The 26,273-nt window shown below is 41.3% G+C and overlaps 2 protein-coding genes across 15 annotated transcripts in view; one reads left to right on the top strand and one right to left on the bottom strand.

Annotated features, from left to right (window-relative positions):
- Positions 1 to 8,405, top strand: part of JADE1 (jade family PHD finger 1) — a 56,410-nt gene extending 48,005 nt beyond the window's left edge. For 8 of the 9 annotated variants that reach the window (XM_005217547.5, XM_024977135.2, XM_005217548.5 and 5 more), the window contains exons 10-11: positions 1,149 to 1,266; positions 4,599 to 8,405. In XM_005217547.5, coding sequence (XP_005217604.1) covers positions 1,149 to 1,266; positions 4,599 to 5,509 — 1,029 coding nt within the window. In that variant the 3' untranslated portion in view covers positions 5,510 to 8,405. Of the gene's footprint in view, positions 1 to 1,148; positions 1,267 to 4,598 lie in introns of those variants that run through there. The other variant, XR_003029916.2, reaches the window with a different exon arrangement.
- SCLT1 (sodium channel and clathrin linker 1) overlaps positions 7,628 to 26,273 on the bottom strand; it is a 238,407-nt gene continuing 219,761 nt past the window's right edge. For 2 of the 6 annotated variants that reach the window (XM_010813763.4, XM_024977580.2), the window contains 3 exons: positions 25,991 to 26,069; positions 22,801 to 22,896; positions 7,628 to 19,499 (listed from right to left, as the gene is read on the bottom strand). In XM_010813763.4, the coding sequence (XP_010812065.2) occupies positions 19,437 to 19,499; positions 22,801 to 22,896; positions 25,991 to 26,069 (238 nt within the window). In that variant the 3' untranslated portion in view covers positions 7,628 to 19,436. The remainder of the gene's footprint in view (positions 19,500 to 22,800; positions 22,897 to 25,990; positions 26,070 to 26,273) is intronic. The other 4 variants (XR_009491020.1, XR_009491017.1, XR_009491018.1 and 1 more) reach the window with 4 other exon arrangements.

Genomic DNA, 26,273 nt, shown 5'->3' with positions numbered 1-26,273 from the left:
TGTTGCCACTTGCTGCTGAAAGATGAGTGACCTTTGAGAAGGTGACGGGATGGGACTACCCAAGTGGTGGGAGAGTATAGTTGTGCCTTTGATGTAGGAGCTGATCGGGATACCGAGACACTTCTCAGTCTTGCCACTGAGCTTTCTGGGAAGGTATTGTTCACATCTTGAAGACAGGTTTAATTGTGCATCTGGTGTGTTGCGTTTGACATTTGTGTTTCCAGGCCCATGCAGACTGATGGGGTTTACCAATAAGTGTTAGGACTGAAGAGATTTAAGGGAGTTTATTGACTAAGTCATTAAATTTTGACTCTATTGACTGACCACAGGTGGCTTTGAAAGCGGGGAACAAATTCGTGTTGATTAGCTAGTGTAGGTTAATGAGGATATGCGTGCAGCCCCCAGTGGTTGCGCATCAGATGCCAAGTGGAGCTCGTAGCGCTGGGCTCTCTGTTACTGACAGATGGATCAGGAAGCAGGCAGTGTCAGTGATGCAGAGAGCTGGCCTTAAGATGCTGATGTAGCAAATCTGAGGCAAAACAAGGACCCGCCCTAGGTGTTTGCTCTGTAGGAACAAATTAGCTACCTGTAAACTCCAAGGTATTTCAGAGAGCTCAGTGTCCAGTTGATGGAACTTCACTTGGATTCTTGGTGACCACTTGGCATTCTCGTGGGCCCCATGCAGGAACGCTTTTTTGGGGGGCTCTTTCCTCTAATGGCCCTTGACCCTGTGCTTGCCTAGTTGCATCTTCAGAAGATGCTTGATAAAGTGCAACCAAGGTGGCTTCTGAACTGCTCTAAAGCTTCTGACAATAGAATTCATGGGAGGATAAGTAGAGTCCTTTGGCAAGAGCTGGTATGCCTGGCCTTGCACACCATTGGGCATCTCTCTGCTGGGATGAGCCGATGGCCAGGCCATTGGCCTGGTTTGGTGTTGGGGGCATGGCTCCCTCCTACAGGCCCTTTCTCTGGTGGTACTTAGCATCACAAAGGGAGGTCAGATTCCATAAAACATTTATATTTTGATTTCAAAAGTCAGTCAAGGACCTAGTGGGATACATTTTTTCCCCCCTCAGGTTAAAAAAAAAAAAAAAAGTACTGTTATAATGTATATTGCTTACTTAGAATCTTTATTCTCTACGTTCCAGGTTCGGAACCTCACTTACATGGTGACCCGCAGGGAAAAGATTAAACGATCTGTGTGCAAAGTCCAGGAACAGATATTCAATCTTTACACTAAGCTTTTGGAGCAAGAAAGAGTTTCAGGTATGCATTAAGCCCTGGTAGGTCAAACAACAGGGCAGGGGTTTGTTAGCCTTAACACTCTGTTCAGGGGGAAAAACATGCTAGTGTCTTTTCAATTTTCTTTTTTACTCTAGAAGAATCAAAGGGAAGGCTTTTGCTGTTGAGGGAAATCTCAGGCATTTGAGGCACTGTGGTCTAGGGGACGGGGCCATGGCTTCAGCCTCATATGGGTTAAATCCTGTATTCCCTACTTATATGCCCAACACAAGTGAGTCTAAAGTTTTCTGAGTCTCTTCCATTTCCTCACACGTAATGTTGGGATGAGATCTCCAGCTCCCTCCTGGGAAGTAGTGAGACTCAAAAAGCAACTTATGTATTGTAAAGCACTTGATAAATGTACAGAGTCTCGGGGATACCTAAAAAGATGTATTGGTTATCTAGCCTTTGGGTCTACCTGTAACATATGGTAAATATATCTAAGATTGGGTACTCAATGCACATATCCACGTTTAGATAATATTTACAGTGGATTCTTTCGGTGTAATTGAAATTTTGAATATTTTTGAGATTCAGCACAAAGTATTTAGTGCTGCCTATTTTTGCATTTCTCTGGCAAAGAAAAAACTAAGGGATGGACTTCCTTCCCTTTGGAGAGCACTTAAGTGACTTTCAAGTGCATAGTGGGACAGGTTGTTGGACCTCTCTAAAGTCTGTCCATCTGTAAGAGTTTTGGTCCAGCATTTTGGCCTCTGAAGGCCTTGAAGGGCTAACGTTCTGTGCTCACAAGCCCCAGAAGGCAGGTGTTATAAGGATTTCAGAGGAGGAGGAAGAGTGCCGAGTGTGTAGAGACCTACCCGCTAGTAGGTAGGTCTTGGGAGCGGGTGTCTGCTTGTCTTTGCACGACTTTCCTTGTGCACAGTCAACGGGCTTACTCTAACCTTCTGCTTTTGTGGCTCTTTACATATACTATGAAACATGGACTGAACAAAGAAATAATAACCTATTATGTTGACAAAACCATCTGGATATATGTGACCAGAAGTAACTGGTCAGCTGAACAAAGAGGAGAAAAAGCTTGGCAAGTTTTAAAAGATATCCTTGTTTTGATGCCATTAACTTATTTAATAATATCATCCTAGATAATTTCCTTTGCAAGAGTAAATATTCCCCAAATCTGTCAAGGTTATATCAATAGCTAGACTTGTGAGTTCAGTTGTAAAATTTTTGAAATAAATTTTTTCAGGTACAGTATTGTAAATATTGGGTTGGCCAAAAAGTTTGTATTTTTTTTCATAAGATGGTACAGAAAAACCCAAAAGAACTTTTTGGCCAACCCAGTACCAGCAGTCTGATTCATCAAAGTGAACTTATGTCTCTTCATTATTCCTACTTGAATGCAAATAAAAGAGGGGGCTCTTCCTTCGTGTCCACCTGGCTGGCGTGGAGCACTCTCCTCCAGCAGCAGAGGCCCGGGATCGCCAGTGCAGCTGTGCCCACGGAGTTCTGCCCCTGGAGGGCTTTCTCTGACTTGCTAGCTCCTTATGTCATGAGTGATCACTGATGAGTGAGTTTGCCTTCGAAAATAAGTTGTGAAAGGAAGCTGTAAAGAATACTTTCATCTGATTCTCCTTGAGTTATTTCTTACAGATATCGTAGGGCATTTTTGTTGTTTGTTTGTGTTTCATGGCAGTGTTTCTTTGGTAAGTGGTTGAGCCTCTGAAGGTTACGCAGTGTTCTGTGTAACAGCTGTGATGCAGGCCTGTGTTCCCAAGTCCCCCTGCTGTTCCACAACAGGAATGGGGTGCGGGGTCCTCCTACCCCCAGTACGTGCCAGGTTGACTGGTTGGAAGCCATGCCCCAGGGAGTGAAGTGGGAGCCCCTTAGGATGCCTTTTTCCTTTTTCCAGTTTTAGACTTTCAGTTGTGTTCTTACTTGTGCCTCACCTGATCTACCTTTTAAGACAGAGGATTCCAGATGAGGCAGAGCAGATGGCCGTGACTTGAATGTGTCCCTAAGGTCCATGTTGATGCTGTCCGTGATTCTGGGATGGGCAGGGCCGTTCTGCTTGGGTGAGTGTCCTCAGTGGGGACAGTGCTTGTGGGAGTCATGAAGCCGAGGCTCCTCAGAGGCCTGGATCCCGAGTCACGATGGAAATCAGAGGACAGTACCTCTTACCTTTTTATTTTCCCACAGCGGGTGACTGAGTAAAAGAAATAGAAATGTGGTGTGAAGGTTGACCCTAAGTTTGGTTACTGAGAAAGCGGGCATTTCTGAAACAGCAGATTGGAAACCCCCTCCCCTGTGGTTGTGGTGATTCTCCGTTTAGAGTCGCTAGCTCATTCTGTCTACATGTGGTGTCCATTCCTGCCCAGCAGTAGGTTCACATGGGCTCCTGTGCTACTCTGGACGAAACCTCATTTCCTGGTGGCTCATGGCTCAGAGAACATGACAACTGTTTTGAGGCTCTGGAGGCTTCTGCAAGGACATGGTCCTTCTGATGAACTCTAGTATGTTATGGATTTACCCAATATTTTTCAAACCGAGGATAACAGTTTGTTACCAGGTTGTGAGATGCATTTTAGCAGGTCAGCACCAGCATTAAAATAGGTGAAACAGAAAATGTCGGAGTGCACGTCAGGTGATGAAGGCTAATATGGTTGCATGAAAAGTGCACTTTTACTGGGTTATGATTGTGCAACTTAGTTCTTAATGTGATTTGCATAAAAAGTGCTTGAAAAACACCAATTTAACTTATCCTTGTTTAGATGATAATCAGTTTAATTTCACAAGTGTGTTGTACATATAATGAGTAAACATATGTACTCTGTGTCAAGAATGATTTTTAAACACCTTCCTTTATTCATTTCACAATGTATGTGTATTTATCCTCGCTCGAGCCCTGGGTGGGATAGATAATTTGCAGAAAGCAGCGTAACAGCTCCACTCCCTGCCCCTGTGGGTGTGCTGCTCCCAGGCGGCGGGCCAGGCAGGTGCTGAGACCGGGGGGGGGGGGGGGGGGGGGTGGAGGCAATGCTTACTTGACCACGGAAAGATTCTGCAGTAAATCACATACGAGAATCAGATCAGTTATTTTGTTTGAAGGCAAGTGTATTCCTTGAAAAGGCAGTTTCATGAAAAAAATTATGTGAACTTAAAGAGCATCTAGAGCATGCAGATTCTCAAGGCAGGTAGTATCTTTACTATAAAAACCAAATTTTTACAAACTGGGTGATTGTATGTTGTACTGTTGGGTGGGAAGTCTGCATTAGTGGGCCATGCTAAGGGGTCTAAAATTTTATTCTTCTGGATTTGCTTCTGCTGCAATTTCTTTTTTTGTGGTTTTATGTTCACAGGTGTGCCTTCTTCCTCTTGCTCCTCCTCCTCACTGGAAAACATGCTTCTGTTTAACAGTCCTTCTGTGGGCCCTGATGCTCCCAAGATAGAGGACTTGAAGTGGCATTCTGCGTTCTTCAGGAAGCAAATGGGTACTTCCTTGGTTCACTCGCTGAAGAAGCCCCACAAGCGAGATCCATTGCAGAACAGCCCTGGGAGTGAAGGCAAAACCCAGCTAAAACAGCCAGACCTGGGGGGCAGAAGGGAGGGGACGGTGGGCCCAGAGAGCTTTCTGAGTTTTGAAAAGACGTTTGCAGAAGCACGGCTCGTATCAGCACAACAGAAAAACGGTGTGGTGATGCCAGACCACGGGAACAGGAGAGACCATCGTTTTCAGTGTGACCTCAGCAAGGGGGACGTAAAGGACAGACCTTTGAAACAGAGTCACAAGCCTCTGAGGTCCACAGACGTGTCCCAGAGGCACGTGGACCACGCCAGAGCTGCCGCCTCCCCTGGGGCGGGGCAGTCGGCGCCGGGCACGAGGAAGGAGGTGGTGCCCAAGTGCAACGGCTCCCTGATCAGAGTGAACTATAACCAGTCTGCAGTCAAAGTGCCTACGACACCGGCCAGCCCAGTGAAGAACTGGGGAGGATTCCGGATTCCAAAGAAGGGGGAACGGCAGCAGCAGGGAGAGGCCCCAGAGGCGGCCTGCCACCAGCACTCAGACTACTCCTACCTGGGCCTAGGCCGAGTTCCAGCCAAGGAGAGGGCAAAAAGCAAACTGAAAGCTGACAACGAGAATGACGGGTATGTCCCTGACGTAGAGATGAGTGACTCGGAGAGCGAGGCCTCCGAGAAGAAGTGCATCCACGCCAGCAGCTCTATCAGCAGGAGGACAGACATCATCAGGAGAAGCATTCTGGCCTCTTGATGAAACGGGCACGATGGTGCAGGAGGCGAGAGCTCTGACACAGGGGAACGAGCGGAAACCCATCACTCCTGAGCTACACAAATACATTTACTTGCAATTCTGATTGGAATTTTTTTTCAGAGTCATTTATAAATCATTGTTGTGAGAAGTGTGTTATTTGCAACTTGTTGAGGAAACACAAGAGTAGATTGTAACCGTAAGACACTGCTAAGACTAGAGGCTGAATTAACACTACAATAAGAATGGATGAAGTAAGTTTCTCAAGAGGGCTAGGCTGAACTAAGCCTCATGAGTGCTTACTGCCCTCTGTATCCTTCCCAAAGCACAAACTCTTAGTTACCTGAATATATGGAATCAGAGATGGTTCTTGAGGAAACCCTCACGTATCATTTAGTAGCCCATAAAACTTATTTTCTAGGACTGTGGTGATCTTGAAATCATATTTATACTTTGGCCCACGGACTGTTTTGTTGCATTGTAGTATACAGGCAGTAGCTCTGAAGCTTCAGTAATTCTAGGGAATTCATGTGTAAATAAAGCAGATAAGGGAAGAGAAAAGTTTTAAAAAGGCCATTACCGGAAGATCTGAAGGGACAGGGTAGAGCTGCCTGAGCTTGGAGATTTAGGGTGAATGGAAGCAGCCAGGTCCTGCTGCCGGCAGCTCTCGACTGTGTTCTGGATAGAGGGCAGGCGGAGAGCGACGTGTCACAGGGCTCCATCCATGAGAAAGGACAGTTGAGGTCCCATCCTTACCAGTCCTCTCAACCTTTCTCTTCCCTACCGACTGCCTTCTGGGCTAGCTTGGGATTCCGCTGGCCTTTGGCAATACCTGGCCACCTGGCTTCCAACAACACAATGGCTGTTCAAGTTTAAGCAATGACTTCCAGACTCTGGTGACTCGTGTTTCCAGAGAGGAGCACTAGTGTGTACGCTGGGGAGTCCGGCCTTCCAACACGAATGGGTTCCTTGGGAGAAAAAAAGGAAAATGGAAAAAAAACCCAAAATAGGTTATATTTTAAAAATAATAGAAAGGCAATAAGTTGCGATAACCTCTTAACCCTTGACCAAGTTTATACAGGAAAGAGATTGAAGTGTAACAGGTTTTCTGGAGTCAGAGTTCTAAGCTCTAATTCGTAACTTGGACTTTCTGATTGCAAATGGCAATAACTAGTAAGTTATCAGCAATAAATTTAGCATTAAATTTGAGTACAATGTTCTGTTTTTGCACTCACTGCAGTGCGTTTTGTATTAAGACAGTGGATAGTGTTAAGGTCCTGTTAATTTTCTTTGGAATTCAATGTAGTTGTGAATCAAACTTAAGGAAAATTTAAGTAGCAGTGAGATTTAGAATTATGGGCACTTGGAACAAGCCCAACTTCCCCTAAATTATCCCTTAGTTTGTTAATACCAGTACTCAGATTCCTGATTCATTTATACATTTATTTCCATGTGGCAGGGACATTCTGATACTTAATGAGTAATGCTTTGAGTTCTGTAGTAGTTACCTTTCAAGTCTTCCAGATGACTGTCAACAAGGAAAAAAGGCTTATTGAATTCCATCTTGCTATGCAAGTTTTATCAGATGATCAAATAGTAGATCTGATACATCCCCATTGTATGTATGACATTTTCAAACCAAGTCTTAACTTTTCAAATACATTTTAGTAACTGATTCAGGGGAGGGGAAAGAATGACCCAGGTTTTTAGACTGACTATTTTTGAGCTATGGGGCTCATTTTTCAAAGAATGTTGTCCAGATAAACTGTTGCTACAGATATTAGAAGTTTCTTATGAATCCAAGTTGTACATTAACTCAGCATAATTTAAAAATCAGATCTTTTTTTTTTTTTCTTTGCATAAGAGCAAGAAACCTTTTGCTGGATACAGAAGAAGGTGGACTCTTTACAGTTCTTTTTTGACTACAGCAACAGCTCTGGGTGAGAGTAGAGTATATAGAGGGATAATCTGTCAAGCCATAGAAAGAAAATCTAAATTCTAGTAAGTCTATGACCTCTCACCGTTTATAAGAGGTACCAGATTCATTTGCACTATTAGGAATGCTAGTTTTGTGCAAAAATAATGCCTTACCTGTTTTTTCCCCACATTTAGGTTGAAAAGCTTTCAAACGTTCCAAGTTATGCTGAACCAAAAAGAAAACAAAACAAAAATAAAAAACCCCACACAAAAACAAAACACACAAACACAAGAAGCCCACACCTTTAATTCCTGCTTTGAAATGCAAATGGTACAGTTTCTCTGACAGTGTAATGACAGCTCTGTAAGTCAGTTTCGCGTCCTGCTGGGAACTCTGTATGAGGTTATGAGCGGCAACTAACCCAACCTGCCCACTTGCACTCTGAGTATGGAACCATTTGCTCTTCTTTTCTTCTTTTTTTAAAGCTTTATCTTTCCGTGTGCATCCTGACCAAGAAATATCTTTGATTATGATCAATGTATTATGTCAAAAATGTAGGCTAGTTAAACTTTTGTAAAGTTGCCTGGAATGTCATTTGTTAGGTTATAAACACAAAATCTAAATGAAGGGTTATATGTGTTGTGTACAAATCTTAATTATTTTGAAATGGACAAACTTGTCATTACATTTGTAACCTTGTACAGAGGATTTTTCACTATGTGCCTAGCTTGGTGTCCATTCAGCGAAAATTGGGTTAAAAAAAAAGGTGCATGAAGAGTTAAAAATCAGAATTAAAAACAAAAGTATATGTAGAGATGACTATTTTATATTACATGGCCCAATCCTGTATTTATTTCTACCCCCTTTTTGAAAGTATTTATAAAACTAGTTGAGGACAGCTGTATTTTTTTGTTGAACTATTTAGTAGAATTTGTGCCTTTTTGTCTGTATGTGAATAAATGCTGTACATTTTGCAATACATTTTAAAGCGTCATCTGAAATCTAGTTTTGCTGAATATTTAGATGCACATGTACACACTGTCCCATGTGATGGCGCGTGTCGCTGTCTCACTGGCAGGAAGACTGCTGGGTACAAGACAAGACTGGATGAGCACGGGTTCACTGAGCTGCTTTCTGGTTCAGCTTTGATGGTGAGACCCCGACAAATCATGGCCTGATCTTGGTGTCCCCTCGCCGGACTTCTTTCCAGAATACAATGTTGGATCTGAAAACAACCAGTTGAAGCAACTTAGTCAGGTTGGAGAGACCTGGGTTTAAAGGCTAAACTGTAGTTTACCAGCCATGTGACCTTTGCCAAGTCACCTAGTAATTATAAGCCTCAGTTTTCCTTCTGTAGAAAGAAGAGTGACATCCTTCCATCGTCTTGGGTTTGCTCTGGTATTTGAAGAAAGCTCATGGAGCATCTCATAGAAAGCAAGCAGTAGGCAGTTAGTAAATGTTTGGCTGTCATGTTTATGATTAAGAAACTTATTTCTCCAACATAATGTTGACTGGTAAGTCTGAGGCAAAAAAAATACATGTTACTCCTGAAAGACTGGGAGACTATTAAAAGTTATTTTTCAAAGAATGGTTTCATTAAATGCATCATTTTGATCACAGAATTCCACAATATTAGGGCAAAAAGAGATACCTCCATGCTTTACAAAGAAGATCACAGCATTAATTAGGCACTGGCAGAACTGGGCCAACCCCAGTTCTGGTTTTCTAGTCCGGTGTTCTCCCTGCCGGAAAGTCTTTACTCAACCTCTACATGGAGGCATCAGCATGTAATACAATGCACCTCTGTGCTGGGAACAGCAAAAGAGGTGCGGGTTACACAGAGATTAACTCTCATATAGTGCGATGAACAAGAGCCACAGCAGGGTGGTGGTACCATTCCTAGTTTCAACTTTTGTAAAACTGACCACTGGTGTTTTCTCTTTTAATAACATGAATTGGTGTTCATCAATTTGGCTAAAAGCTTGTTTATTTCTCCTTGTTCCTCCTTAGTGACTATTTACTTCCATGTTGCTTGCTCTGAGTAAGACCCCAGAGAGAAATAACTGATTCTTCCTACAAGGTCTTCAAGTTGAATAACCACAATAGTTCCCAAGGGAAATTAAGTCCCCCAGAGCCAAAGGAAGGGTCTCTTGCTGGCAGTTGTGCAACACGTGATGGGAAACGTGGCGTCAGGGACCGTGTTCGTGGTTTTACCCAGATCACTTAGCAAACAACAGCTAACTGAGACATTCGCCATCTGCAGCAAACTTGGCAATGAACTTCCAGGTCGAAATCTTCAGTGTGATTTCCCTCCAATGTTCAGAGCTGCGTCTGATGATGAACCCTGGTCTGGGGCAGGCCAGACCTTTGACTGAAAAAGGGTAAAATCAAGTGTGTCATCTGCTTCCTTGACACTGACCGTCCCTGGGCTGCCGAGTGGCATCGCCGCAGTCCAGCCTTTCCTGAGTTCTAGTGCACTGCTTGTCGGGCACTTCCTCTTTGACGTGTGCAGGTGCTTGAGATTCGGGAACTCATCCTTTTACTATACCCTGCCTTAACAGAATGCCATCCAGGCCTGGAACCTACGTGTATCTCTCCAACTCCTGGAGCCAAATGGTGATCTCGGTATACATATTATACAGTATCTCTTTAGTGTTTCTTGCTTCTTCTTTCCCACTATCTGTTGCCGTATAGTTCAATGGCATTTCTTGCCTGGATTATTGCAGCAGCCTCTATCTGGTTTCCTTGATTCAAGTCTTGCTCCTCCCAGTTAGCTTCAGCCTTGCCATCTCCATAGTGATAACTTCCACAATAATAACTGACTCTGTCATGCCACGAAGTCATCAGAGAACCTCCAGACTCCTGCAGATGGTTACCCACGGCTTATCAAACGACAGAAGCACTGCTGGGCATTTTATGCGTGTTACTTTATTTAAAGCTCACAGCATGACGGACAGGGATTAAGCAGCGTGCTCAAGGTCGGTAGGGGGTAGAACCAAGCGTCTCCAGTCTCCAGCCCCAGGACCCTGCTGCCTCAGAATAAAGAGAGCATTCACATAGACTAGTTTGTGTGTTTTTGAGTACACTAAGAATTTTATATGTGAACTTCAATGAATTTCTATAAAGAAAAGCTAATTATCTTGGTTTAAAATACTATGTTAATGTTCTGGTTGAATGACTATGAACACAACATGATATATTTGGCTTGTGGTCAGTTAGTCCCTACCTTCTAGGAAGAATGGGATTACTTTAGTGTCCTATACATTTGTAGGACACACACGTGCACACATTTACAGATAAAAAGTATATGCATATATGATCAAAAAAACAACACTCTATCAGGAATGCAAAGGATAATTTTCTCTATGTCCTGACACATTACTTGGAAAGTTAAAGAGAATCACCTAAAATCACACTGTTTCTTGACAGTGACTCTGCAATTAGAACTGTTTTAAAAACTTAGATTGACGCTATGCAAATCAGTATTTTTGTGACATAAAGTATATAATCTAGTTAGCTTTCATAAATAAGTCAAGTAATGCCAAATTAAATAGCAAAGGTAAAAGAAAAAAGTATACTATCCTTCCTAATGTATCACTGATGTATCCCGATATTCTCACTACTACTTGGCTTATATAGTCTGAGTCTTAAATACGACATTTATTAATTATGGGTTAAGTATGGTTATTTTACCTGTTAATCTGGCTGATGATTCTGATTTCTGGATTAGAACCATGTGAGACACTTTCTTCACAAAGCAGATCTTTTCTCTGGTGTTTTCCCTCCTCCATGTAGTCTTTCCTCCTTTTCTTGCTCATTTTGGCTCTGCTTCAGCTTTACAGTTTGAATTGTTTCTCTTTTTCATATGAAATGCTGGTGGGCATATCTTTGCCTCAAATAGTCCCAGATACTCAAAGTAAGTAAGTACCTTTCAAACACCATGCTTTAAAATACCATGCTTATTTTGACTCAGGAAATCATACAATATTGTATCAACCACTTTATAATTGCTAAACACAATTTAACATACATTTATTATTTTTTGGTAGATATCTGGTAAATATTTTTTTTTTTGGTGAAATTGTTACCACCTATGAAAAGAAATCTGTCAGTATGTTTTTGAATCTGTCTCCTAAAGCAAAGGAAATAAACCAAACATAAACAAATGGGACCTAATTAAACTTAAACACTTTTGCACAGCAAAGGAAACCCTAAATGAAAGCAACCTACTGCATGGCAGAGAATATTTGCAAATGGCATGGCCAACAACACAGTTCAAAAGCATCAGTTCTTTGGCATCAGCCTTCTTTATGGTCCCACTCTCCCAGTTAATGCTTTTGACTGTGATGTTGGAGAAGACTCTGTCCCTTGGACAGCAAGGAGATCAAACCAGTCCATCCTAAAGGAAATCAACCCTGAATATTCACTGGAAGGACTGATGCTGAAGCTGAAGCTCCAATACTTTGGCCACTTGACGTGAAAAGCTGACTCAGACCTTGATGTGAAGAGCTGAAAAAGACCCTGATGCCGGGAAAGACTGAAGGCAGGAGAAGGGGATGACAGAGGACGATATGGTTGGATGGCATCACTGACTCAATGGACATGAGTTTGAGCAAGTTTCAGGAGTTAGTGATGGACAGGGAAGCCTGGTGTGCTGCAGTCCATGGGGTCGCAAAGAGTCAGACATGACTGACTGAATAACAACAAAATGGCCAACAAGGGGTTAATATCCAATCTCTATAAACAGCTCATATAACAATATCAGAAAAACAACTTGATTAAAAAATGGGCAGAAGACTTGATAGTTTTCAAAAGAAGAAATGCAGAAGGCCAACAGGGACAGAAGAGATGTCTGCTAGTCATCAGGAAAATGCAAACCAAAACCACAAGGAGATCTCACCTCACACTTGTCAGAATGGCTACTATCAAAAAGAACACAAGTAATAAATGTTGGCAAAGATGTGGTTGGTTGATTGAAATATAAATTTCATACTGTGGAAAAGAGTATGGAGTTTCCTTTAAATAACTACAAGTAGTTACTATATGATCCAGCAATTCCACTCCTTGGCATACATACATCTGGAAGAGACATAAACTCTTAATTCTGAAAGACATACACTCCAATGTTCACAGGAGCATTATTTACAATAGGCAAGACACAGAAGCAACCTAAGTGTCCATCAACATGAATGAATAAAGATGTGGTGTGTGTATGTATACACACACAAATAAGCACACAATAGAATACCACTCAGCCACAAAAATAATGACGTTTTTACATCTGCAACAACATGGATAGACGTGGAGGGTATTATGCCAAGTGAAGTGAGTCAGAGACAAATACTGTCTGATATCACTGTGGAATCAAAAAATATAACACACTGGTGAATATAACAAAGAAGACTTACCAATACAGTGAATAAACTGGGCTTCCCTGGCGGCTCAGTGATAAAGAATCTGCCTGCCAATGCAGGAAACACAGGTTTGATCCCTGGGCCGGGAAGATCCCCTGGAGAAGGAAATGGCTACCTGCTCTAGTACTCTTGCCTCGAAAATCCCATGGACAGAGGAGCCTGGTGGGCTACAGTCCATGGGGTCGCAGAGAGTCAGACATGATATGCATGTCTAAACAACAACCTCTCTCCCACTACCAGTGGGGAGAGGAAGAGGAACTACAGGGGTGAGGATTAGGAGGTGCAAACTACTACGTACAAAACAGGCTGCAGGAGTGTACCGTGCAACGTGGGGATACAGCTAATATTTCATAAGAGCTACATGGAGTATAACCTTTAAACACTGAATCTCTACATGGTATGCTTGTAATATACTGCACAACTACACTGCAGTTATAAAAAGCGTAAAAGGCAATCAAAAAAGGAAAGTCTGGAAACATTTCAAGGAAATAACCCACTAATTTATATAACTTCCTTTGCTTAGATCTGTATTTTTCACTACAGTTAATTGACTTTTTAGGTTATGGCCAATTTCAAGATTTGGATATGAAAATACTTTTCTCAGGAAGTTTTCTATGTAATGCATAAAGTTTGATAACCAAACGGGCTCTCTGGGTCAGAGTCAGAATCAGAAAAGGCAAGCAAAGACCCGGTCACAGCTATGACTCGTTAGAATAAGGTTGATGAGTGAAAATGTGAAAGAAGTTTGCAAAATCGGTTTTGCATCTGTTATTTCCTATCAACAACACCAATCGATGAACTAAAAGGAAAGAATGGACACTAGTCAGAATTACCTGAAGGCTAGGATGAAGTACGTGTATGAGAGAACCAAGCTGTTTGCCGTGAGGTCCAGTTTCCTTGAGCAGGGGCCTCAGAGAACCTGTAGAGGCAACTGCTCAGTCACTGCCAGGGAACGGGAGAGACGCCAGAGCACGGATTCCGCAGATGAAGGATGCAGTGTTGGGAAGAGGAGGGATCTGGGTTGGAGACACCTGGTTTGAAAGCCTGCAGTGACACTTTCCTCCTCCATGACCCTGGGCTAGGTGTTTGACTTTTATGACTCTACATCTTTAGAACAGGAATGGTAACACCTACCTAGCAGGGCTGTTAGATTATATGAGATAATAAATGCAAAATGTTAGCACAATGCCTTGCATATTGTAGGTACTCAATAGGCATACGTTATTCATACAGATCAGCATGGTTATTGTAGATCCAGGGGAAGATTCTCCAGTGGGTCCAGTGGTTTCTTTTGGCTACTTGTAGAAACATGATGTAACTACCCTTACTCTCCTTTATCTCCTAGAGCACAGTTTCCATGACAGGAAATCCTAGTCTCATATTTTTAATCTTCACAGATTTAAGTGCGAACAGATGTCCTTATACATCAGATTATACTCTGATGGCTTTTTTATTCTTTGAAAAAAGGATAAAAATAGGGACTGAGAACTTCCATGATGCCATACTACAAAACTCAAGCATTTTAAATAAACGTAAAAGGAACACACAGTGATTACGAGGATGCTGCATGGGTTTACTAAGAAGAAATTTAACTTATCTTTTCAGACAGGATTACTAGATTAGGTCTGGGAAGTATGACAGTTGTGGCATAAAAGAACCTTCTGAGGTAGAAGCCTAGGTCTGTCTGGATGGTTTTATGAGAGTGTAGGGCTAGACTGAACACAGACTGACCGTGCCTCATGGGTCCTGCTTACCATCTGTCACAGGAGGCAGTGGTTAGTAGGCTCTAAGAGACTGACTACTCAGGTCTGTCTAGTTCTTATTTGTTCAGTGATTTTCATGAAAATATGGGTGGCATGTTCATCAAAGCTATAGATGGACTTCACTGTAAGTAAGAAAAAAATTGTCATGGATGCAAGAAATATAGCAGTAAAACAAAATTAAACAGATGCAGTTCCTATGCTTATAGGGAACAAACTGGATGGCAGAATGAGGAGGTAAAATGATCTCAGCACACTGTAGTAATATAATGAAATTTAAAAGGGACAGAGGACCAGTTTGGCTTCTGGGGCAAAGATCTGGCTAAGCAACAAAACCTTGGGAAGAGGCAGGATTTCAGTCAACAGTACGCTTGGTGACTTTCTAACAGTGTCATTCAACTTCTAAAACAAGCTATCATGATTTTAAGTTGCATTAATGGAAGTAGGTAGGCGCTAGAACAGTGTGATTCTCACTTTTTTCTCATCCTAAATACGAATGAGAAATCATATGAACATTTTCCTGAATCACTAACTACAGTGACTCTCAGAGCAGGCTTCCAGTTCTCTTCTCGGGGTGAGGGAAAGGGGAGGGGTGTGGACTGTGAAACCACACCCATCCCCTGGCGATTCTAAAAAGCTGCCCCCTAACCCCCACTTGGGCAGGTGTCACTCACCCTCTCCCCACTGCTCTCAGTCATCACCCAGAACAAGGTAATGAGTAGTCCATACCTTGAATGTAGCGTTTGGCTCTGGGCCTAAGACTGACGCATCCCAAGCACCTGGCTGAAGTGAGGTGCTCACAGCACCTAACGGATGGGTGGAGGACGGCGAACGGCTTCCGAGATCAGTGACCGGCTGGCGCAGGGACTCAAAACCAAGTTCTCTGAGGAAATGGGGATGCCTACTAAGTGCAAGGAGAACATGAGAATTATTTCCCAAAGGCTGAAGATCTGCCACATGGAAGATGGTTTAGACAGACTCTGTTGCACAAGGTAGAACAAAGGCAGGAGACACATTCAGGAAAGAACCTTCCAGCGGTCAGCACTGCTGGAGAGTTTGATTAGGGGAACCTGCCCGCCTGGCACAGTGAACTTCAGCAGCTGTGCACATAACATTGCTAATGTGTCACTAAAAAAATGAAGGAGTGAACTTTAAAAAACTTGTATTTAAAAAGGAATAAACCAGAGCAGATTCCAAGTTATCTCTATGATGTGTTTCTCATTTGCTTACATTCCAATATACTTTCTGAGGGGAAGAAACAAGAGTAGGTTAGAGTGTGGGCGTTCAGAGCATCTATGGGAACACGGGGGCACATGGGAATTTTTGTGGTGAACTCTTGGGCTAGAAAACCACTCAGTGTAATTTTTTTCTTGGTATTATAGTTGGGTGGGTGCCAGTGCTGTAAAGAATTACTTTAAAAATGCCTTTCCATTCTACGATTTTTGTTACCTAAGTAAACATATATTTACTTAGTTCTTCCTTCCATAAATATTAAGAACATTAATATTGTCACAAAAGCCACACATTTTTTTAAGCTTTAAGAGCTGGCAGGGGGACTTTTCTGGCAGTCTAGTGTTGAAGATGCCACGCTTCCACTGCAGGGACCATGGGCCCCACCCTAGGTTGGGGAACTATAGATCCTGCATGCTGCATTGGGCTGCACGCAGATGCATGAGCTGCATTGGGCGGCCAAAAAAGAAAAAGAAGAGCTGGTAGGGGACGGATTTCATAGGCAGCACTGGGGTGCCACAGGGTCCGTCTCCCCTCTGTACACATTTCTCTATGTATATACACATTTTTAAGTAAGCTAAAAAAATTAGTCATTATTTTTGATTAAAGGGTTTATAAAAAAAGCTCATTACAGATTTATTTTGAGAAAACTGATAAAACACATTATGGTTAAAGAACAGAATTTATAATAAGATGTTTAAAAGTGTTTTTTTTCAGTCTTCCTTGGTTTGTCTGAGAGTTGGCTTGGCAGGCTGTGCAGCTATGAAATATTCATATTTGCTGAATAAACGAATGACTGAATTGTTACTAATGTTCGCCCATAGTTCTCACACCAGAGGAGAAATTACAAGATTGTTGGCTGCCCCGATTTGCATATTTGTATACAGAGTGAAGAAGAGGTAATCATATCTCTTTTCTTTCTCAGGGAGACACGAAAAAGAAATATGAATAAATAAAATGAACTAGCTATGTTAGCCCCAATTTCAGATTTATGCCATTTCTTTTCTCTCTTTCCTATTCATTTCCCCTGTCTCCTAAAATAAAGTTCACAGAGTAAATGATACTTACTGTCTGTGAAGTCAAGGCTGACCAATATGAGGAATGTCCAAAACAATACTACATTTTTATATTAAAAATCATTATCAAACAAACTTTTCTGGAAGAAAAATCACCATACATGTTCAGTTCTGTTGCTTAAACATAGCTTGCTGCTGCTGCTGCTGTTGCTAAGTCACTTCAGTCATGTCCAACTCTGTGTGACCCCATAGACAGCAGCCCACCAGGCCCCACCGTCCCTGGGATTCTCCAGGCAAGAACACTGGAGTGGGTTGCCATTTCCTTCTCCAATGCATGAAAGTGAAAAGTCAAAGTGAAGTCGCCCAGTCGTGTCCAACTCTTAGTGACCCCATGGACTGCAGCCTACCAGGATCCTCCGCCCATGGGATTTTCCAGGCAAGAGTACTGGAGTGGGTTGCCATTGCCTTCTCCAAACATAGCTTAAGTCTGTTCAAATTGAACAGAGATCAGAAAGGCCGTTTATCTGCATTTTAGTACCATATCCTTTCCTTGGAGAGTATCTAAGCCTAAGAAAGACTGCCCACTGGAATGGGGTCATTATGAGTAAAATGTAAAGAGTACATTTTACATTTACCTTTAGCCCAAAGTTTGGAGAAAGCACTTATGCTGAAAGATTTTATCTTGAAGAAAAAAGTCTGGAAAGTTATATTATTTTTTTAGAAAAAGATACTGCTACTTATATTTCATTTGTCTAGATTGTTAGTTTCTGAAGTGTTTTCTCCTACAGTCTCATTTTTTGGTCAGACACAATTCTAACATTTTCTCTGATTAAAAGTTTTAAAAATAAACATTATATTCTAAATATAAATATGAACATAACTCTTATAACCCAGTCTGTGAATGACACGGGAGGGAATTTAGATAGTCAAATGAAAAATCTTCTAAGAAATGGAAATAAGCTGAGCGCCTACCTGCCATTTAGCTGTCATGTCTGTATTATCATCTCATCATCGTGTCTGACACTAGCGACCATTGGCTCCCTCCTGCCTAGATTCCATCCACCCTTCAGTTTTTATCATACTGGATTCTCTTGGTTACCAGCCTCTCACTGCTCCTATTCAGTCTCCTCCAGTGACATTTCTTCCTGAGCTCATTCAACCAACAAAGACATTTTCTAAGGTCTCTCCTTAAAGACTCTTTTTCAGTTTTTAAGCAGACAGCTCTGAACACCTTCTGTGCTCCAGGAGCCATGCTGAGCGCTAAGGATACAATGATGCGTGATGGACAGTTCTGCTCTCAAGGAGCTTGCAGTCTGTTGGGAAGGAGATAACATTAAAGTAAAAGCTTCAAAAAGAGTTACAGATTTTCTTAAGTGCTATACAGGAAAAAACAGAGCATAGACTAAGAGCAATACAACAAAGGGACCTTGCTGAGTCTGGGGAAGCAGCCTGAGGCAGGGTTTGTGGGGAGCTGCACACTTGAAGGATATGCAAATGGCAAAGTGTGAGCAGAGACCCTGTGTGGAGGAGGGGGAAAACACTATGATGGGAGGTACGGAAGGGCATCGCCAGGGACAGAGCACGAGCAATGCGGGGGACGAGGTAGTGAGAGAACATCACACAGGGCCTCGGGGCCAGCCCCGACCCTCGTGGTTTCGAATCTCAGCTCCAGGCCAAAGACCCCGTGACTGTCTCAATTTGTGGGCACCAGTCCTAAACTTCCGACTGTTGGTTGGACATTTACAGGTGCGCATTCTCATGCCACCTCATTGTCTTTGGACTACCGCAATGGTCTCCTAACTTTCTGTCCAGGTGCAAACCCACCTAAGCCGATCATAGAAAGCAGGGAGCGCCATGTTCAACTAGCAGCAGAGAGTGAGTGACTACAATGGGTCTATGAAAATCAACAGGATGCCAACAGTTCAGTACCACGCAGTCTCAGAACTTAGGATTCCCTTTGATCCATACTGCTTTGAATAATAGCGAAAACACAACAAAAGAAGAACACCTCAAAATCCAAAACCCCAGACAAATGGGAACCTTCCCAAATTCTTAAATATCAATATTTGATAAATACTGAAAATCACACAAGGTAAAAATGAACCACTGCAATTATACATTAAAATACATGAGAGCATCACTTTAGGAAGTACATGATTTATTACATGTGAGTTCATAATAAAATGGAGACTTGGGAACTTTAAAAATGAATTATGAGTAACAGATGTGAAATTCTCAAATCCTGAAGCCTGAAATACTAAAATTCTTGCATTTTTAAAAAAACTCTTTCTCATGATTAGCATAGTTTGAAAATTATGATTCTTTTCCAAGGGAAAAAGGAGGAATTAAAAAATAGACACGTTGATGAAGGCAGTGCGTTCTTCCCAGCGGGCTTTATTCTCCACTGAAGCTCAATATCGGATTATCTTTTACTTACAGGAAGCTGTCACTCTTCTGTTTTCCAAGAACCCTCCAGACAGAATGGAAAATGCATGTGCAAAATGACCCTCTATGCAGGTTTTACCATTTTAATACACTTCTGGTCAACCGCTTCCCCAATTCTAGGGTTCTGTGAGTGAATGCTGAATAATTTTAAACATTTTCCAGATTCATCATGGAGGCTGCTCTTCTTCTCTGCACTGTCATCACACTGAGCTGCAATTGAAATGAACAATCAGTAAGTAGGTAACTTTTTCTATGGAAGATCTTAAACTAGTACAAAGTGTAACGCATCACAACTTACAATTACTGAAAACAACTTTATTGTAAGGCATCTTGTAAGAGGTCACTTTTTGTGTTCATTTCTCTTTTACTCTTGAGACTTTAAAATGATTACACTAGAGATGTGTGTGTCAAATATGACTTTCCACAGCTCAGTGATATACTTACAATTCCAAAACATATTTAACGGATGGATGAAAGGCACCAAGATAAACGTTAACCAGGAAAGAGACTAGAACACAAACTAAGTGCAAGCCAGCACAGTGCAGGGTTGACAATAAAAAGATGATGACAGGTCACAGTGAGTCTACTGAGAAAATAATCCTTAAATATTAAGTTGAACTCATGACAAAGACACAAGGTGAAAAATATCTAACAGTATAAAAGAGCATACAGCGTAAAGGAAGCCTTCCCATCTCCCGCCTTCATTCCACATCCCTCTTCCCAGATACAACCACCACTCCCAGCCTCTAAACAAACTTCTTAAAGTATCCTACATGAGAATATGTGCACATTACTGCTTCACTTTTTTTGAAGAATGATAACGTACTATACACTCTCCTTTCCCCCTACTGAAGTCCACTTTATTCCATCTGTCTTTTATCTTCTGTGCGCTCTGCTCCACTGCAGCCCTTCTTTTCGGTTGCTGTTGATTAGCCACTCTGCTTAGAACGGGAGCCTTTCATTACACACTGCAACTATTTTTCTCAGTTTGTCACTGACGTTACTTTTTTACGCAGAAATCTGAAATCTTACATAGTCACATTAATTTATTTTCATCGTTTCTAGGTTTTGTGTCACCACACTGGTTTTAAAAAATCCCATACAGTGAAAAGAACACCATGCGGCATTCAGTAGCTTAGAGTGACGCACTCAGAATATCTAACCATCTATACCATTGTCCCAAGACGGAGGAAGGCCCTACAGAAAACGCTGATCACAATAGCACGTTCCGAGCATGACTCAATGACTACAGCGCAGGGTCTGTGCTGAGCCGATGAGGAGATGCTAGACGGCCTGAGTAAAGACAGCATGAGAGAGACAACAATAATCTTTTAACCCCTTTACTTTACTGAATATCAAGCCCTTAGCAGGATAGTATTTCTAATAGCAGTTCCCAATTTCTGGAAGAATATGGGAAAGTTAGAAAGGATTCAGAGAAGGCAAAGATAAAAATTTTTTTAAATTGAATATATGTCTTAGAAACAAAGTTTGAGTTGAATACTTTTAAAATAGAAAACAACAACAACAAAAAACTAACCCCAGGGAATAAATTCCTCTTTGTGTTTAGGGAAAATGGTCAATGATTACTTTCTGTCTTCAAATGAGAAGAGAATGGCAGGAACAAAAAATTTAAAGAAAAGTCTGTAAGGCAGTTACTGACAAAACATTTTAAAAAAGGCTCACAAAGAGATTAGGAGAATCTCTGCCATTGGAGAGTTTAAATAACAGGAGAAATACTGTGGACTGTTGAGGTTTAATGCTGTTGGGAAGGGGATGGGAGTAGATGCCACCTGGATTATATCATCAAGGTTCTGTAACTGGACTCTTGTTACTATCCAACTCCAGGGAGCTGATTTTAAGTAGGCATTTTCTTTACCACAGGGCTTCCCTTGTGGCTCAGCTGGTAAAAAATCTGCCTGTAATGCAGGAAACCTGGGTTTGATCCCTGGGTTGGGAAGATCCCCTGGAGAAGGGAATAGCTACCCACTCCAGTATTCTGGCCTGCCATGGACTGTGTAGTCCATGCGGTTGCAAAGAGTCGGACAAGACTGAGCAACTTTCACTTTCTTTACCACGGTCCTTAAAAAAGATAAACTTGAAGCTTTAAAGACTGTGAGGTAGAAATTTAATTTCTATGTATCTAATTACCTATTTACCACTTAATGACCATGCTAAGAGCTTTATATGTGTTAACTCCTTTGATCTTTCAATAACTCTATTAGGGAGGTGTTATTATCCTAAACATGAACAGACTGAGGCTTAGAGATGTTGAAACTGCCCAAGGTCACATGGCTAATTAATGGTACAAGGTTATTTGCCAGACACCAAAATACCTCCACTCAAGATACTGCCCTGAACATGTTGGCTCCTGTAACCTTATAATCTAAATGAATAAATGAATTCTTAAATAATTATCTCATCCATCAGTCCATAATTTCATAAGAAATTAAACGTACCTGATAAAACTATAATTACTTTTAAGAAGGAAAGGTAACAGAAGGGCAAGTTATGATTGGATTTTGAGAGCCACACCATGCTCATACCAGAAGCAGGTTAACAAAAAAATCTATAAATATCACAAACTGAATTCTGTGAGTATTTAGAGTTAATTGCTTTACTATATATGAAATTATCCAAGAAGAATGTTAATTATCAGACTAATAATATCCAAGAATAATGTTAATTTTGATCAAAACAGTAAATTTATAACCAAATATAATAATACACTTGGTTTGTTTCTGTCTAAACTATCTGTTTCCAGCCTATCTTTATAATCACTAAACTCCTCTCATTTCGTTCCTAACAGGAGAGACTATTTGCTCCTACTTTAGAACAAATGGCCCATTTCATTTATATGATATGTGAGCATTATGAGTAACTGCCCCTTATTATTTCATGGATGTTCTGCATTTTCTACTCTATTTCCCATTGGACAACTTTTATGTGGTATTTGAGATGTATATGGTCACATACAAATGTCCATTAAATGAAGTTAAACCTATAAGCTAGGTAATTTTTTTCCATTTAAAAACTGCAATAAAAACAGTTAGTGCAATTTGGAACACTATATTCAAAGCAATGTGATTCACTTTCAAATCTCTCCGTGAATACCTGCCTAGTTTCAGGCAGAACATAATTCTAGAGCAGTGCTCACTGTGAAGACTGCGGAGCTGTTCTATTTGATGCTGGCCAATATGACAGTCACGGCTTCATGCAGCTTTTGAGCACGTGAAATCTGATAGTGTGAGGATTTCAATTTAGCTGACTTAAATGTAAACAGCGGCTAGTGGCTACATCTATCCATGTTGGACAGTGCAGTTCTAGACTCAGGTGATGTTTATTTCTGTTTCTAAAGTTTACTTTTTCAATCTCAAATGTTAAACAGACTAATTTTAAGTAGCTTAGTCAAATAAAAATAAAATGCTAGTTTTCTGGAAACTGTTGAGGAATGTTTTTAATCTGTGACTTACTCAGACTCTCATCATCCAGGCATAATGAGGATGCTTCCTACCTGCTGGGAGGCCGAAGCAGCTCTCTGTTCCGCTTCACTCAGTCGCCTCTGAAGTCTGTTGGATTTTTCCTGGTGCTCTAGAATTAACTTTTCATTCTATTAAGGGGAAATATAAGACAAGTTAGAAATCTGTACGTGGCATGGAGGTGTTTCATGGAATTATCAATGAAAAATCTGAACATTATTTTATCACTTACAAAATGTAATGACAATATATCTCCAAATTCATATTTTTCAAGTTATGAACGCCAAAGTTCAAAGCTGGTTTTACATTATGACTAAATTGGTGTCTTCCCCACCCCCACCACCACCCACCGCTGTCACAAACCACCAAAGGAAGTGAATTAAATCCAAAGCAAAGTGAACCTGAAGACGAGGACGTTCAGTATGAGATGCTAGAAAACTGCTCTGCTGTCACCTGTGAGTGTGAGAGCACAGACCTGGGCCTTAAAGCAGAGTGTCACGAGGGGCGGGCTCAGTCTGACACTCTGCGCTTTTTGTCAGGTTCTCAGGTGATGCATACACTGTTGGCTGGGGCGCTCGAACCACTGTGCTCGCAGAGCTTCCAGGGAAGTGGTGACATCGTGCACACATTATTAAAGTCAAGGAGCAGAAAATACTCATTCCAGAAATCCTGATTTTTACAGAATTAGACTTATCTTAGTTAGGGCTTCCCTGGTGGCTCAGCAGTAAAGAATCTGCCTGCAGTGCAGGAGATCCAGGTTTGATCCCTGGGTCAGGAAGATCCCTTGGAGAAGGGAATGGCAACCCACTCCAGTATTTAGCCTAGAGAATCCTATGGACAGAGGAGCCTGGTGGGCTACAGTCAATGGGGTCAGAAAGAGTCAGACACGACTGAGCAAGTAACATTTGCACTATTGAGACTTATCTTAAATGATTTATATGCTGAAAGCATTATTTAAAAAAGAGAAGGCGGGGCTTCTCTGGTGGCTCAGTGGTAAAGAAACTGCCTGCAATGAAGGAGAAAGTGAAAGTGAAGTCGCTCAGTCGTGTCCCACTCTTGGTGACCCCATGGACTGTAGCCTGTCAGGCTCCTCCGTCCATGGGATTTTCCAGGCAAGAGTGCTGGAATGGGGTGCCATTGCCTTCTCCAGGGGATCTTCTCGACCCAGGAATCAAACCTGGGTCTCCCGCACTGCAGGCAGACGCTTTACCGTCTGAGCCACCGGCTCTCCTGCAATGCAGGAGACATGGGTTTAATCCCCGGGTCAGGAAGATCCTCTGGAGAAGAAAATACCAACCCACTCCAGTATTCTTGCCTAGAACACCCCATGGACAGAGGAGCCTGGAGGGTCAGGCACAATTTAGTGACTAAAACAACAACAAACAACAGTAATAAAAGAAGAAATCTTTTCCAAGTTTCCCAATACATCTGCATGTCAGAGGGTATCAGGGTCAATGGAGTTATTAAGGCACTACTAAGGGTTGCGTTGAAGCCCTTTTCCCCTCGGCTATGGATGAGACCTTACTTGGAGTAGGTTCTTTGTTGATGACTAAGTTAAGATGAGGTCATTAGGGTGGGTTCTAAACCAATGTGACTGGTCTCTTCATAAGAAGGGGAAATTCGGACATAGAGATTGACACGTACAAAGGGAAGAACATAGGAAGACACCATCAGCAAGACAAGGAGTGCCTAAGGCTACTGGAAGTGAGGGGAGAGGCCTGAACAGACTCTCTCCCGGGGAGTCGGAAGGAACCAGAGCTGCTGTCTCCTGAGTCTGGACTTCCAGCTTCCAGAACTGAGAGACAGCCAGTACCTGCTGACTGAGTCACCCCAGCCTCTCTTCCTCTGTTAGAGCAGCCTCAGGCAACTACACAGGCATCGTGACTGTCAGTCTGTCACAACATGGTGTAATGCAGACAAGTGCAAGCAATCTATCAATTAAAAGATGTATTAGCCTTTTCCACGCTTAACTACTAGCCTAAAAAAAAAAAAAAAGTCTGTGCACACACAGAATTATTATATAGTTTTTTTGAACTAGATAGTTCCTGTGTCCTAACATACAAGTGGTAAGAGTGAATGTCATGCCTAGTAATACAAAATACTGAAATAACAGTATCCTGTTAAAATGTGCTTATTCTATTTCTTATTGTGCCCAAAAGCAAAATTAAATTGTATGAAGAGAACTCTATTAGCTGCTCCAATTTACCAAGATGTTTAAATATGTAGCCTTAAATTTAAGAGGCACATCATTAACATTAGAGAAAACCTGAGGAAAAACTGCCATCCTCTATAATAATCATTTTCATAGTTACAATCAGATGATATATAAGGTACATATTTCTGTGCTGCTACCATAATGGTGAAAGCAGAATCCAGATTAGATAAATCATAATATATGCAACTGTTCTTTTTCTAACTGATCATTTGAGTTGCTTTTGATCTTCCAAAAAAATTAACATTACTGTGTTGAATATTTTCCTTTAAAATTTTTTTCATATTTTAAATTATTTCCTTAGGACAGATTCCTGGAAGGGGGAGCTACATCAAAGAGTATTTTAATGGCTATGGTCTAATTGTTTTCTAAATTTCTCATGTCAGTTTATAATGCTATAAGACTGAAGAGCAATGACTTCACTATGGCTCCTACGGAAGGCCATAGAGAGCTAGTGGGCCATACAGCCTGTTAATGAAATTCCAAGAAATATGTTAGAAATTAAAACATCAAATAAAGAAGTAGAGTTCTAGAAAGTTCTAACCATAATCTAGAAATTGTTTAACCCTTTTTCTTCAACGAAAACGACAATAAACCCTTGTTAACTTTAGTTCTAAAGCATTAATGTAAAGGAATGCTTTCATATATTCCAGTAGGCAAAAGTATTTCCTACATGTCTTTTCTGATGGATTAAAACAAAATTAGTGCAACTGGGTTAAAAAAAAAAAATCTTAGACATGCACAGAAATAAAGAGGATCCTAACACTTCTGAAACAGCACAAGCTATATGGCGAAACTGAAATAGGAGCTCTGTCTTTGTCATTTAAATATGATGAATCACTGACTTCCAAAGCTTTTATTCGCATTATATTATGTGTGGACTTTTAATGCTATGTATGATTTCTGCAAGAAATACTCACATCCGCATGGTCATTTCCAAGTAGAGAATTAATTTGAACTTGGCTCAGGTAAGATTCTATAGTGTGTGCTTCCCAGGAGGGCCATTATCTTACCTCAACTACCTTTTCATTTGCCATTTCCAGCTGAGAAAGCAGCTCTTGGGTATGAAGTTTCTGTCGACTCAGCTCACTCCTATTAATCAAGAGAGAGGAAAAAGAAGAGAAGAGAAAACCATTAATATAGCTGTTCAAAAACCTAACAAAATAGAATATTAGTGAGGTACATGTTCATGTTCTAAACAAAAAATATCTTGTGTGCAAGGACAACAGTGAGAATACACTTAACACTACTGAACTGTTCACTTAAAATCGATTGAGACAGTAAATTTACAATTTA

The sequence above is a fragment of the Bos taurus genome, chromosome 17 (genome assembly GCF_002263795.3).
Source record: "Bos taurus isolate L1 Dominette 01449 registration number 42190680 breed Hereford chromosome 17, ARS-UCD2.0, whole genome shotgun sequence".
Classification (NCBI taxonomy): domain Eukaryota; kingdom Metazoa; phylum Chordata; class Mammalia; order Artiodactyla; family Bovidae; genus Bos; species Bos taurus.
This window is presented reverse-complemented; position numbering and strand designations above follow the sequence as displayed.